Genomic DNA, 15,537 nt, shown 5'->3' on the forward strand with positions numbered 1-15,537 from the left:
TGTATAGTATTGAATTCGCGAATCACTTAATCAGTAAATGGACACTTCCCTTAATGTGCGAATTGAATTAGTGACTGCACAAATCAGTGTAAGAAAGAATCAGCTAATTGGCTTATAAGTGAATGAGCGAATAGGAGAATATGTGAAGGAATAAATTAACGTATTAGTGAATGAGCAAATTAGTGAACAGAAGTTAATTTATATATTAGTAAATGGGCGCTTTAGAAAATGGACAAATCAATGAAAAGTAAATCAATTACTTTTGGAACTATAATTTGTGGTACGGTAGTCAATTTTTTTTTAAAAAATGGCTATTTCATTACCGTATTTTCTTTTTCTATTGAATCTCCTTTTATTAAATTAGAATCAAAAAGATTTTTAAAAGCGAGACACTGGAAACCGCTTTTATAGTTTGAGCATTTTCCTTCGAAAGATCTCTTCAAACTCATTAGAAGAAACACTAAATAATAAAATAAGCTAGCAGACAAAATAAAACGCTCAACATTCTAAAATCCGTATCATTAAAATCAGCACTGAAAATATTAAATTTTAACAGTTTTCAAACAGTTATGTTTTTTTTTTCTTTTCTTTTTCTTCCTCCTAGAATAATGACAGTTATTTTCGTTTTTAAAGTTATTTTCGTTCCATTTGAAATAAATAAATAAATAAAAAATGAGGCATTGTTTGATAGATATATACCGCCAAATTTCTTCTTTTATAAATCAAAATGCAGACAATTTTCGCTATTCACATCGAAACAATCGTTTTCACTTCGTTTTATTGCACTATTTTTCCGAAAAGAACGAAAAGAAGCAATTTAACGCGGCGTCGACTTCAAAAATGATACGTCTAGTTCAAGCTTTGTTTACTCTTTTTCGCCAAAAAATCCGCCCACTCGCCGTAAACAATCTGCATTAGCGGTAGAACAAAGAGGAAGCAAAAAATGATCGAATTTTTTTAACTTTTTTTTTCGAAATTCGAATATGTCCGTTCACATGCCACCGGATAACGCACATGCCACCTGCTGTATTCCGGAACTGACGACAAAGAAAAGAATTATAATTTAAGGGGTCCGAAGAGGGGCTGTTTCAGAAGTAGGGGTCTGTGAAACAATAAAATTGTCCCCACAAATCCCGCTAATGTGCGGTTACGGATTGTACCGCAGTCGTGGGAATAAATAAAAAGAGAAGAAGCGAAGACAACCGCGGGCTCGTTATTAACTCCCGAAGAGTTCGACTAATGGATAAAAAATTACTGGGCGATACCAGAGGGTTGCTAGATTTGGCGACGTTATCTCCTGATGGTGGATTATTTTCTCTGTTTCGCTCTCTCTTTTTTTTTTTTAAACCTGTTAATGCCCGTGTGGCAATTTTTTAATGTTTTTTTTTACATTAATTACGTTTATCGTAAAACAACTGAAAAGTTTTTTAAAATATTCCGCTTTTTAAAAACACTTTTTTCGAAAAAAATCTGAGAAAAAATTACTTAATTTTGTCATGTAATATAATTTTTCAAAAACTATCAAATAATGAAAGATTACTAGAAAAATAGTATTCGCTCAACAGTCGATTTTTTTTTTTTTTTTTTTTTTTTTTTTTTTTTTTTTTTTAAAAAGATTGTCATAAACAATGTTCTTTACAGTTTTACACTCATTGTGAAACAACTGAAAAGTTATTTAAAATATTCTGCTTTTTAAAAACACTTTTTTCGAAAAAAATATGAGAAAAAATTACTTAATTTCGTCATGTAATATAAGTTTTCAAAAACTATCGAATAATGAAAGATTACTAGAAAAATGGTATTCGCTCAACAGTCGAATTTTTTTTTCTTAGATTATAATAAATAATGTTCTTTACATTTATTACATTCATTGTGAAACAACTGAAAAGTTATTTAAAATATTCTGCCTTTTAAAAATACTTTTTTCGAAAAAAATATGAGAAAAAATTACTTAATTTTGTCATGTAATATAATTTTTCAAAAACTATCAAATAATGAAAGATTACTAGAAAAATGGTATTCGCTCAACAGTCGAATTTTTTTTAATTTTTTTTTTAGATTATAATAAATAATGTTCCTTACATTTATTACACTCATTGTGAAACAACTGAAAAGTTATTTAAAATATCCTGCTTTTGAAGAAGAAAGTTTGTGAGAAAAAATCGCTTAATTTCGCCGTGTAATTATAAGTTTTCAAAAAATAATTAAATATAACTAGAAAAATGGTTTTCGCTCAATAGTCGTAATATTTTTTATAATTATAAATTTAAAAAAAAAAATTTACGTTAATTACTTTCATTGTAAAAAAACTAAAAAGTTATTTAAAATATCCTGCTTTTTGAAAACACTTTCTTTTCCGGAAACAAATATTGAAAAAAAAATCGCTTAATTTTGTCATGTAATATAAGTTTTCAAAAACTATCAAATAATGAAAGATTACTATAAAAATGGTATTCGCTCAACAGTGGATTTTTTTTTTTTTTTTTTTTTTTTTTTGGATTATAATAAATAATGTTCTTTACATTTATTACATTCATTGTGAAACAACTGAACAGTTATTTAAAATATTCTGCTTTTGGAGAAGAAAGTCGGGGAGAAAAAATCACTTAATTTAGTCGTGTAATATAAGTTTTCAAAAAATAATAACATATAACTAGAAAAATGGTTTTCGCTCAATAGTCGTAATATCTTTTATAATTATAATAGAAAAAAAAATATTTTTTTACATTAATTACATTACATTAATTAAAACTAAAAAGTTATTTAAAATATCCTGCTTTTTAAAAACTCTTTCTTTTTCGGAAACAAATATGGAAAAAAAAATTCTTAGTTTTGTCATGTAATATAATTTTTCAAAAACTATCAAATAATGAAAGATTACTAGAAAAATTGATTCGCTCAACGGTCGCATATTTTTTTTATTTATTTTATAATTATAATAAAAAATATTTTTTACATTAATTACATTCATTGTAAAAAAACTGAAAAGTTATTTAAAATATCCTGCTTTTTTAAAACACTTTTTTTTTGTCGAAAACAAATATGAGTAAAAATCGCTTAATTTTGTTATGTAATATATAATTTTTCGTAAACTATCGAATAATTCGTAAACTAGAAAAATGGTTTAGGTCAACAGTCATAATTTTTTTTTATAACTATAACAAAAAGTATTTTTTACATTAATTACATTCATGTATAACAATTTAAAAGTTATTTAAAATATCCTGTTTCTTAAAAACTTTTTTTTCGATTAAAGCATGAGAAAAAATCGCTTAATTTTGTCCTTTAATATAAGTTTTCAAAAACTATCAAATAATTAAAAATTACTAAAAAAATGGTATTCGCTAAATAGCAGTACTATTTTAATAATTATAATAAATAATGAGTGGAAAATTAGACAAAAACATATGACATTAAAGTATCCGTATCATAAACAGAAATGTATTATTGCCTTCTTCCTACCACTCCCTACGTAGGAGAGAAGAAAGAAAGCACTCAAGTTACTCTTAAAACAAGCCTTGCTGAGTATAAATTATTAAATTGCCTATAACTGCAGCTTATAAAGAGAAACTGATTGCAGATTTGAAATCAACGATGCAAAAGTATCTAAGATCAGTTCAAAAATATATTTCTCGGTGTAATTATGCCAGCAACAATATAAGTTGTTCGGCATGTTTTATACAGGGCTGCCAACTTTTTATGACTTTGGGGAATATTTCTTCTAGTGGTTCATGTATTCTTCTTTGCTTAGTAAATTTGATTATTTAAAGTTACGGTACATGCAAATTATTCAAAAGTTCATATGAAACACTACTTTGTTCCAACTCTCTCGTAGGTTTTGTGGTAAAGCTTTTAAAATATTCGCAAATTGAGAAATATTCTGAAAGCATTTGTTAATTGGTTACCACTATAAAATACTTTGCAAAATGTGCCATAATTGGCTGCCCTGTCCTTGTGATATTATTATTTTATTCACATTTTTAGTAACAAAGCAAACTAATTCAAAATAATTAAGTTCTTAATAAACAATATCTCAGTTTCAGTGGAAGACTTTTCTTGAATATTTAAAGTGGTAGTAAATTTATACTACTTTACTATTATATTTTTGGATAACAAAATTTAATTTAAAGTGATTTTGGTGACCATTAAATATAAACAGTTATATCAGATATGCAGGAAAGGTTTTCAGGGTGCCCTAAACATCTGAAGTATCAATTGTTGTAGACAAAATGAACGGACTTATTAACACGTTCACGCCGGGGTGACCCACCGGTGGTCACGCTAGATTGTCTCATCGGGCGGCGCACCAGAGTAAAAACTGGTTACAAATAAATTTCATTTTTTAGTTTCTTTCCGGGAATAATAAAATCCATAACTACCAATTGTTTTTAACGGATGCAATTTTTATATTGAATTGCTTCTTCGCATTGATAAATTTCCCTACAGTGAATTGTTAATGTTGAGAATAGATTAACTCCTCCCGAATATTATCTTTATAACTAATATTGAAGTAGTTCTTCTACCAGTATTTTCTCTTTTCCGTCCCGCTTTCAGGCGCAACACCCGGCGTGAACGTGTTAATGTTGAAGTCTTAAATGTTTTTCAATACTTTATACAGCTCGGAAAAAAGTAGACCGCTGATAATAACTTATTAACTATTAGTCGGATTTTCATTCTGTTTAAGTGCTATAAAAATATCTCGAAAAAGAAGCGTTTAGGATTGTGTGTAACAGCTAACTGTAACCGTGGCAGTGCTTACTATGATTCAAAAACGCACTATATGCTTTTTTTTTTTTTTTTTTTTTAAACAAATTGACTTTTTTTTTTTTTTTTTTTTTTTTGTATTTAAAATTGGTGAGAGGTAGGCAAAGATTTGTAAAATTTATAGTTTAGTCACTTTTATAGTTTAATCACTTATATACTTAATCTTTTATAATTTAATCACTTATACGAGTAATTCAAATCTTATGCAATTTTCATGTACCATATTTTTCTCTATTTTTTTAGAGGTTTGTTGTGTTGAATTCGTTGCTCGTTTGCTCGAAGTTACGAGCTCCGCTCAAAAAACGAATAATTGCAATATAAGATGAGAAATGGAGGTAAATAAATTATTTTTGTTAATTAATTTCCTGATCATTTAAATTTGTAGCGGTCAATGTTAACCCCTTGGGGACGGTTGATTCTGAAAAGCATTTGTACAAAATCAGAATCAAGTTGTAATTAAATAAAAAACGGTAACTTAAATGTAGTCGTTTCTTATTTGACAGACTTACTTTGCTTTTACTTTAATTATTGTTAGATTGATCATATATATAATCAATGTTAATTCAAAGTATAACTAAATAGTTTTATTTTGAACAAAGTAATGGTGAATTAAATAAATCAAACAATTATAACTCCGCCCACAAATAAACGGGTAAAGAATTACTTTGATTACCAGTTTTATCTTTTTACCCTGATTGATACAGTTTTATGGTGGCACATATTTGTGACAGTCGGCCCGAAAGGGTTAAAAAGGGGTATGCAACATTTTTATGAAAATAAGTTTTTTGTCGGTTTTGGAATATCAATCACCGATTATTATAAGCTATTTATTATTACCTATTAACCTGTTATCATCGATTATCATATACCGAGTAGTTTTTTGGACTGCCTACAGAAGAGAATCCAACAATTTGAAGTCAATTAAAACAATCTTTCCACAATTGACACAGTTTTTTTTTTCCTCGAAAGTGCAGATTTGTAACATACTCCCTTTTAACAATGATCACTTCAATTTTTGAGATGTATCATGTAAAAATGTTTCTATACTCAAAATTTTCAGATTTCTTAAAACTCATTTTTGTTATTCATGCCCTTTTTTAAATTATTGCTAGTTTGATAGTCATTAAAAAGTAATATAAAACATTTTATAATTTTTTATAGATTATTAAAAGGGTGAAGCAAATATCATGATTTTGTTGCTTGATTTCATTACTTCAAATTCAGCGTCATTCGAATTAGCCTACAAACAAAAGAGTTCATCCTTTTTTTAAATCACTTACATGTAAAAATTAGGAAGCGTCCTAAGGAATAAAATTGGAAGATATTTACTTACATGTAAAAATTGGGAGATGAACTATTTTTAAGCAGTTTTAAAGGATAAAATTGGAAGATATTTTTCTGTATTTTATTTTAGATTTTATTTTTATTTTTTAATTTGTGCTTTTTATTCCTAAAATATCATAACCACTAACCGAAACCACTAGTCGAAAATCCTTTTAAAATTTTTTTTTTTACTCACGGCTATGCCTCATAAATTCATCGTTATTTCCCGAAATTAAAATAAGATTTACAAAATTTCGTAAAACTAATAAAAGATAAAGAGTTTTCTAATAATTACGGCTTGATCTGGAAACTCAGGGATCTCAGACACTGAACTCTCAGAGGCCCTATTGCGGGTTACCTTAAACTATGTATAAAATGTATATTTGTTACCGTGAATATACCGAAATTGGTGGTGGTTGCCAATCACATAATCGCTTTGGTAAATGTTCGAAACTTGGCGAACAAACTTGGCTTGTTCGAAACTTGGTATTCTTTGGCCAAGGTTCGAAATATATACTAGGTCTAGTTAAGTACCACTGCCCAGTAAACATTTGCCCAATATACCCTGCACAGATGTATTTTTAAGGTTCAGTAACCAAACTTAACAGCATGATACTGTGTAGCATGCAGTCATTAAGAGCTTTTAAAAAAGATTAGAACAATAAATAAAATACATTATGTTTAAAAAAAATTAAAACTTTAAAAATAAATATGGAACATTAATAGAAAGTAACCTCAACAATTTCTTTGAAACTATTACTACATAAAATAGTTATATTTATATTTTAAAAGATGAACTTCTCTTTATACTGCTTTTTTTTTATGCCATGCTAGGATAGTTTCTGTTAATATTGAATGAACTTTTAAATGTGGAAAAAAATCAGCAATATTAAAATAAATAGTTTTGAAATCATGATCTCAGATTGAGTATTTGTAGAATTTTCATAACAATGTTTTTGTTTACAATATCAGAAAGCACTCTTCTTTGCGGATACAATCGTGTGGGCTGATGAAAAGATTATATCTTTTATTTTCCGGATTTTTTTTTAAAAAAATTTATCCTTTTTTTTTCTCCCCAGTTCATTTTTCATTCTCCCCAGTTCATTTCTCCCCATCATTTTTCTCCCTCCCCCCCTTTTTTTCCCTTCATATGTCTGTAATTTTCCTTTGTTTTATCTTCATTTTGAACTTATCTAATGAATTCTGTTTACTTGCAGCTTAATAATAAACGAAAATTGAAAACAAATTTCTTATCACTTATAAACAAGTTATAATTTTTTTTTTTTTTTTTTTTTTTTTTTTTTAAAGTAGCAACGGATTAAAAAAAAAAAGTAATGCTTTTAAATCCATACAAAAGGCTTGTAAAAATTCCACTAAGGTTAAAACATTCTACTTCAGTTAGTTCACTGTTACTTGATGGAATATTTTTTACAAACGTACGTTTTGCCAATAAACTTCGAAGAGCATGAGCAGATAAATTTGGCTGCATTGTTCTAATCTTTTTTCTTTGATGATTTTTCCCTCAAAAAAACACCCCCACCACTCTAAGTACCACCTACCCACTCCTCCCTCACAGGTTAAAAAGTCCAAGAACTTGCATGGAATTCTCATTCTTCTCGTCCGCATTATCAGAAAGGAGTTGGAAGTGAACGGCGCAATATTTGGCGCCCTCATCCATCCCCCCTCACCGGCAACCCTTGAATGTCCGAAGAAGAAGAAAAAACTCGAAGTGTGTGTTGTTGGTAGAAGATCTCAATAATCATCAGTTGACAGAGTATAGAAGGAATAATACAGACCCGCTGAGTGTTTCCACCGCGGGGACACTGACATGTGCTCACTGTTTCTTCTGCTGACTTTTCTGTTCTCCATATTTTATTTAACAGAAGGTAAGTTCCATATTTATTCAATCACGGTTTTATTTTCACATTTTAATGCCGACTAATTTAACTATTATTCTATAACTGATAACTTTTGCAATTATTTATTTGTTAATTTCTTGCTGGAATCTAATAAGAATTTCATAGGTTTTTTTTTTTTTTTTTTTTTTTTTTTAAAAGTAGAATTTATTTTAAATCATATTAGCACAGAAAAGCCGTATTCAGTGATGGAATATGTGCTAAAAAATGAACAAAGTTCTCACCAATTCAGAAGTAAAAACCATGAAAGAGATATTTAAATAAGCAACATAGTAACAGTCTTACTTAATTCTTTCGTTTTATTATTAAAAAAGAATATTCCCAAGTTCTTTCTGCGCATATTCAAAAATATTCAAACCACTTGCATGTTGTTTTAGCTAAAGATTACAAATAAATTAGTTGTCATGTAATTTTGTTAAGATTTTATTTTGATATTCGAAAGTGGTTGAAAAATTTATGCTTCTTCTTTTTAATTTTCATGTTTCAAATTTAATTTCATACGATTTTATCTACCACAACTTATAAATAATTTAAGCATACATATATAAAATTCTTGTTAGCTATTGAGCATTGTGATCATAATGTAAATAATTTAAGGCTGCGTTTTTGCACACAATTACCATACCTGCCTACTCTACCGTATTTTCCGGAAGATTTTATTTTCATATTTAAAGTGGTAGCAATATTAAGGTTATTCCGATAAACTTTTTGAATTATATAATGATAATTATAAATTAGTTTGACCACCACTACATATAAATAATTACAATAAATATATGAAAACATAATAATCCTTGAACAAGCGAATTTCAGCGGAATCAAAATATAAATATATTTTTGAGTCAGATTGTTTTTCGTTTATTGTTTTACAACCACTCTGAAAATCCATTCTCGGAAAGAGTGAAAGTTGGCAGGCATAAATTACTCTTCCATTATCATTACCAGAGATGCCAACTTGCTCCGCTTTGTAAAGAATATTTTTCTAGTGGTGAACGAATTTTAAGATATTTTTAGTTTCGTATTTTTTATTTTAAGTAATTTTTCAACCACTACATATCAAGTATTCAAAATATCATATCAAATGCAACTTTATTGCAGTAATCTAGTAGTGACTATTTTAAAAAGTGGGCGTAATTATCCTTACTTTTCAAGATTTACTATTTTATTCGCTACCAATTTATAACAACTTTGAAGAAAGCGGAGCAGTTGGCATCCCTGTCATTTCGCTAAACTTTTTCTCGTTTTGCAGTAGTAGCTAAGTTTTGATAAATATACACACTGACAAGTGTAATCTATTTTCATTTCGTAAGTAGTGGAGGGGGTAACTTCTTATCTGACTTTATAAAAAGGAGATGAAAATTAACTATATGAAATTTTCAGCAATCTTGAGAAAATGTCATCATTATCATCATCAATATTTATCTGGGCGCCTGGGACCGTTAGCGGCCTTTTTCCCATTCGTCTTGAATTGTGATCTTCAGGGTGGTTCTTTCTGGTAATTGGAATGCAATTGAAGTAAAAGGAAATTAAATATTTTGAATTTTAGATAAAATTACATCACTACAAAAGTAAGCTGCCATCTTGAGAAAATGTGCTAATTATAATTACTTATTAATGGTAATTACTAAAAGATTAAAGTGGTAACTTAAAGGTGTTTTTATTTTAAATTCTTGTACTTTAATTTGAATTGATTTTAAATTCAGAGACATAAAATAAATAAAACAGGTACATAGGTATTAGCTAATTTTAATCTATTAATTTAAACTTTGGCAAAATGGTGATATTTTTGCCTATTGGTAATCACTGCTTGGTAATTATTGCTTGCAAAAATCATTTTCTTTTCTTCTTTGTATCTTTATTTAAAATAAACTGTGCCCCTGGGCAGCGAAGCGGCCCATATCCCATTAATCATTAAATTATATGCAGTAAGGTAAAATACATTGATTTGGCAAATACTGTGGTAGCCATAAAAAAATCAAGCCGTTTGCTTGTGAAATAATAAAACAATGAAAAACTTCAACATGACAAATTACATAACACTAGGAATATTGATTGTAGACTTAAATTAAAAATAAAGATAAAGCATGATTTGATATGTACAATAATTGATGAAAAATCATTTTCTGATGCTGGATGCTGGATATTGGGGTTATCTCGGCGTTTGGCGCGAAGCGCCACTAACCGATTCATCGATTCTGTTTTGTTGTATTCTGGAAGGTCCTATATATCTTTGAAGTTGTAGTATGTTGTAACAACAAGTCAAGTCCTTAAAGAAGCAAATCTTTAGTTGAAGGGAAAATCATCTTTGGAATGGGGAGATCCCCTTGAGTAGAGTTGTATGATAAAGTTAATAGTATTTTGATAGTATGCAGTCTGAGCATAAAAAGGCGGTAATTGGGCTGAAATTCGAATTATCACGGATTATATCAATATCGAACAATTTATTAAAATCTGATGTGGTGCATGTTTTTGCGTCGCTGTAAAATTTTGTGGTCAATTTAGCTATAAAGCAATTGATATCATCAATGTTTAAGTCTTTTCTGAGTAATCTATTGCTAATCGCCCTTGGGGCGCCAGTCATTGTGCGTAAAAATTTACCTCCGGTTGTAGATAGCTTCTTTTTTAGGTTGTTGCTGATAGTAGTGAGGGCTGGGCAAGCATACGTAAGAATTGGTCGAATCGCTTGTATATAGATAGTTCTTTTATTTGCTAGATCAAGCTTTGAATTTTTATGCAGGAGGACTTTGAGCGCAAAAAACGCTCCTCTGGCTAATCATTTTCTGATGAAATATAAGTTTACAAATATTCTTATATTTTCAAAATTAAACTGGAAGACAACAACCGCTTAAGTTTAAAGCAAATGTTTTAACACTTTTTTGAAAGTTGCATTTTTCATGCCATAATGGTAAAATTTATGCTTTTCAAAGTCGTCTTTAACCGTCAATCTATTATGTATTTATTCTTCTATAATGTATATTGTATTTATTCTTCAAGCATAACTAGATTTTATTATATAAGTTTCATTCAGGCAGTACTAAGCGATTGAGAAATTAAAATTACCAGTAATGCTAAGGAAAATGACAAAAATATCGTCAGGTGAAAAAAAAAATTATAAATAAATAAAAAAATTCCAATTAAACTAAAATTTATTGTCAAAGAATATATTTAAAAAAAATTTCAGTTATTATAAACTATTTAGAATTTTAAGCAAATATTTTATTTTATATTATTTTATTGATGCTGAATTTGTATAATGTATTTACATAATTCTTCTTATCTTATAATTTATGTATGTAATTTTAAATCAAAGTTAATTCAGGGTCCGCTTTCTGAAAATGTTTTGGGATTGGAAATGTTTTAGGAAAAATTGAGAGTGAATTAAATAGTAAAACTTGCATAATAATTTCATGATAGACAGAACTATGTGTCTGCAAAATTAATCCTAGCAATGAACCATTTGTGCTACCACTTTTATCTTTTTGGAAAAAAAATAAGTGTTCTTTTAAAAGTCCGCTAGGTACAAATGGGTTAACTTATAACTTCAAATACTAAATGTGTTCTAAATTGTCCACTTACAGACAGTTTAGAACACTCTCGGACATGAAATCTCATTTGTTCCTCCTGATATCAATTTAGAACGTTCAAAACTTATACCCTGACGGCCAACTTTCATGCCAACTTTTTAAAATTTGGCATGAAAGTCCAACTTTTTAAAATTTTAAGCTCAAACAGTTGTAACAATTTTTTTTTTTTTTTTTTTTTTTTTTTTTTTTTTTGCAAAGTTGCCTTCATGTGATATCTTGATACTTGCTATTTAACTGATCTAGATGTTTTTAATCAAATATTTAAAAATAGTAAATTACTACTCTTTGTAAAAAAAAAAAAGATGTCTTGATACATGCTATTTAGCTGATCTAAGTGTCTTTAATCAAATATTTAAAAATAATAAATTACCACTCTTCCAATTTTGCGTGAAGTTTTTATTTTTAAATTTAAAGTAGTAGCAAAATTTATATTTTCATATTTTATTCGTGATTTCATAGCTTTGATTTAAAATTATACTGACTGTCACAACATCTAAATTATTTAAACATTCGCATAAAAAGTTTAAAAAATTAATTACTATTGAATCAGGCGCGGAGGAAATTTAAAATATTTCTTCTTCCCGTTGTCAATTCAATTGTTTTTTCTCTCCCACTGGGAAAAATGTTTCGCTAATGTTGGCTTCTATGAAATAATAGTAAGATCTGCGCTTTTATTTTATTTACTTATCTACTTATTTACTAGCATATTACCCCTTCTTTGTGATAAAAAGAATCAATAAATCAAAATCAGTACTGAAAAACAAACACCGACACAATTCATAAAGCTAAAATAATTATAATGTTTTTTATTAATTTATTATAATTCGTTGCCCTTTCCGGTGACTTTACGTTATTAGATTTGGCAAAACACGTTTTTAGTAGCTCATCCCATCAAAATAAAGATTGATTGAGTATTGGTGCAGTTTTAATAGACACCATTTTTACTTTTAGAATATCTTGTACCTATACTTGGTAGCTATTAAAACTTCACCAATTATCATAATACGAGTAGTGCATGTTACCAAAAGTAATTCTTGGTAATATACACTGCTCGTATTATGATAATTGGTGATTGTGGTTGATAACTGGTGATCATCATTGATGTCAATAATGCATGACAATTTTTATGTTTCTCCTAAACGAATTAGTATCATTCCTCAATTAATTTGGCTTCTAAACAGGGTTGGGGTTTTGGACAGGACACGTGGGTTTTACTGTCTTAAACTGGGTAAAACTGTACTAAACTGGGTAAAACTGTCCTAAACTGGGTAAAACTGTCCTAAACTGGGTAAAACTGTCTTAAAGTGTCCAAAACCTTGAAATTTGGTAAAAGGTAAAAATTCTATTGGTGTAACCATTGTACACATAATAATTACATGTATTAATAAATATTTGATATTTTTTATACAACTTACTATAACTTATTAAAAGAAAATAATGTAACATAATAGGAAAAGGTTTATAATTTTTGAAGCTCCACAATTCATTGAACAACAAAAGTGAATACCTAATCCTTTAAATATAAATATGGTTTTGATACTGATAAATAATATTTTTGCATAAAGATAAATATGGCAATATTAAAAAATAATAATTTTTCTTAAAAAAAATATTAAATTTGTTCAAAAATTAACCTTTTATTTTTCACAATATTTTTTTTAAAAAAATTTATAATTTTTGCATTACAGGATTATATAAAAGACATCCATTTTAAAAAAAAATTAATATAAATATATTAGTTTAAATTGAAAATACAAAATAACTGAAAAATGTATTAACAGTTTTGAAGGGCATAACATCAGTTTCAGTTACTGACACTGGTGATGTATCACCACTATGCTAAAAGAATTGAACATGAATGAAATAAAAAATTTCTTGAATAGTACTATAGATAAATAAACCTGTTTATGATGATTATATTTTATATTTTAACTAATATTTTAACCTGTATGACAAGGCCAAACTTCAGTTATATACTATTGAATGAGGGGACCAATTATACTTGATTACTGATTTATCTTCCTTTGTTTGAATTGAAGAGTCAAACAATATTAATAAAACATTATACTTTTAAAAACAAATATTCTCTAGTATATTTAATTATAATCAATATGTTATTAGTTCTATGTTTATTTTGCCTCTAAATATTGTTCAGATAAAATTGTGACATAATTTGAGTAAAAGGGTTTTGGACAGTTTTAGACAAAGGGGTTTTGGACAGGACGGTTTAAACCAGGGTTTAAACCGTGGATTAATCCATTCTGTTCTAAACCTTGCCAACCCTGCTTTTAAATAATCATTGACTTATTTTGCTATTTCAATTAGCACTTATGACCAAAATTATTTGATCATCATTGGCGTATAAAACGGTATGACGATTTTTTTTACTTTTCTCCTAAAGGATTTGTATCATTCTGCTTTAATTTGGTTTTTAGTACAATAGTTTTTATTTATTTATTTATTTATTTTAATTTTTTTTATTGCAATAAATGTCAGGGCGATAGCTTAAACGGCTCTTGAATTGTAAGGGAGACACGCAGACAGACGAACTCTTCCTACTATTATTAAATTTATTAGTCTCATTAAATGTATAATAATAATGAATACTAATAAATATTAATAACTCAGATGGCACAATGATAGATCAGATATCGTTAAGTATCCTCTCACTCTCTTTTTTATTTACTTATTTTATTTATTACTTATTTTCATTACTCAGTGAGACTTTTTTTTTTGACCCGCAAAATGAGTACCATGAATTTGCTTTTATTAAAAAGTAATTGGAAATTATTCACTATTAGAATATGTAAATATTTTATTCTTTAAACTATCACGTAAGCTATAAAACATCGCCGTCTCATAACTTCAGATCGAACAACAATTATTAATTTTAATATCGTATTTTTATCAGAACTTTTCAGATTGCGGTGATAAGAAAGGAGCCTTTATCAAATTAAATTCCGTAAAAATTGTTCAAAAAAGTACACGATGTGAATTTCGCGTCACTTTTGTTGTAAAACAAAGGGAAAAAACACATAGTAATAGTTGATAGAGCAGACTTATTAAAATAACCACGCGTTTTCATAGCTGAGCAATACTTCAACATTATTGTTTCAATTTCCGGTTATGTAGTTTCCGATTTTGGTGATCAAAATTGGCAGCAAGGGTCATGCGAATTCACACTTATGAGCTTTTTCTTTGAAGATTTTTCGAAGTCAAATATTTAAGCGAACAAAATTTTTTTTTAAAAATGACATTAAGTTTAAACGTAATTCACACGTTCATTTAAAATTACAACATAAGAGTGCAGTTGACAGTCAAGTCCTCTTCCCTTTTTCACAAAATCTAATACAGCTCTATAAATAAACCAATACTATGACTATGCTATGCTTTCTGAATCAATAAAAAGCTCACAAATTTAACTTGAAAACCTGTTATTTTAATTTATAACCATCGTTGAACAGCCGACCCAATTTTATGGGTTTACGACAACTAATGTTCAACTCCGTAGCCTTGTCATTTTGAACCCAATACAGAAGACAAGGGAACTCCTGGATCAAGTATTGGGAGAAATTTGCCTTCGTGGTGGACTTTTTGATGAACTAACCCGCATTTGTGTTACATAAAGAGGAACCACGAGAACCTGTCATGGTTAGCCTGACGGCAAGAGGACTCTAACCGATGATCCGTTAACCACTGATGATATTTCGCATTAGTCGGTGCAAGCCGTACGCGGAATCTCATATCGACTGGGATTCGAACCCGGTTCGCCTCTTTGGAAGACGAAAGCTCTACCCCCTGAGCCATCGCGGTTCAAAAGACCTGTTATTTGTACAAAAATTACTTTTTGAATGGATTTTGGGACAAACTCTATTGATATTTAAACTGAAGCGATATTTCTTACAGGTTGTCGAAGGCTCTGTTGTTCCACAAAATAAATAAATAAAACA

The 15,537-nt window shown here is 28.5% G+C and overlaps 1 protein-coding gene across 2 annotated transcripts in view; it reads left to right on the plus strand.

Annotated features, from left to right (window-relative positions):
• Window positions 1–7,659: 7,659 nt before the first annotated feature.
• The window catches only part of LOC107446902 (uncharacterized), a 41,749-nt gene continuing 33,871 nt past the window's right edge, over window positions 7,660–15,537 (plus strand). Inside the window, exon 1 of one of the 2 annotated variants that reach the window (XM_021148777.4) lies at window positions 7,660–7,973. In XM_021148777.4, coding sequence (XP_021004436.3) covers window positions 7,916–7,973 — 58 coding nt within the window. In that variant the 5' untranslated portion in view covers window positions 7,660–7,915. The remainder of the gene's footprint in view (window positions 7,974–15,537) is intronic. The other variant, XR_015429051.1, reaches the window with a different exon arrangement.

The sequence above is a fragment of the Parasteatoda tepidariorum genome, chromosome 9 (assembly GCF_982258835.1).
Source record: "Parasteatoda tepidariorum strain Cologne lab strain chromosome 9, Ptep-v5.0, whole genome shotgun sequence".
Lineage (NCBI taxonomy): Eukaryota > Metazoa > Arthropoda > Arachnida > Araneae > Theridiidae > Parasteatoda > Parasteatoda tepidariorum.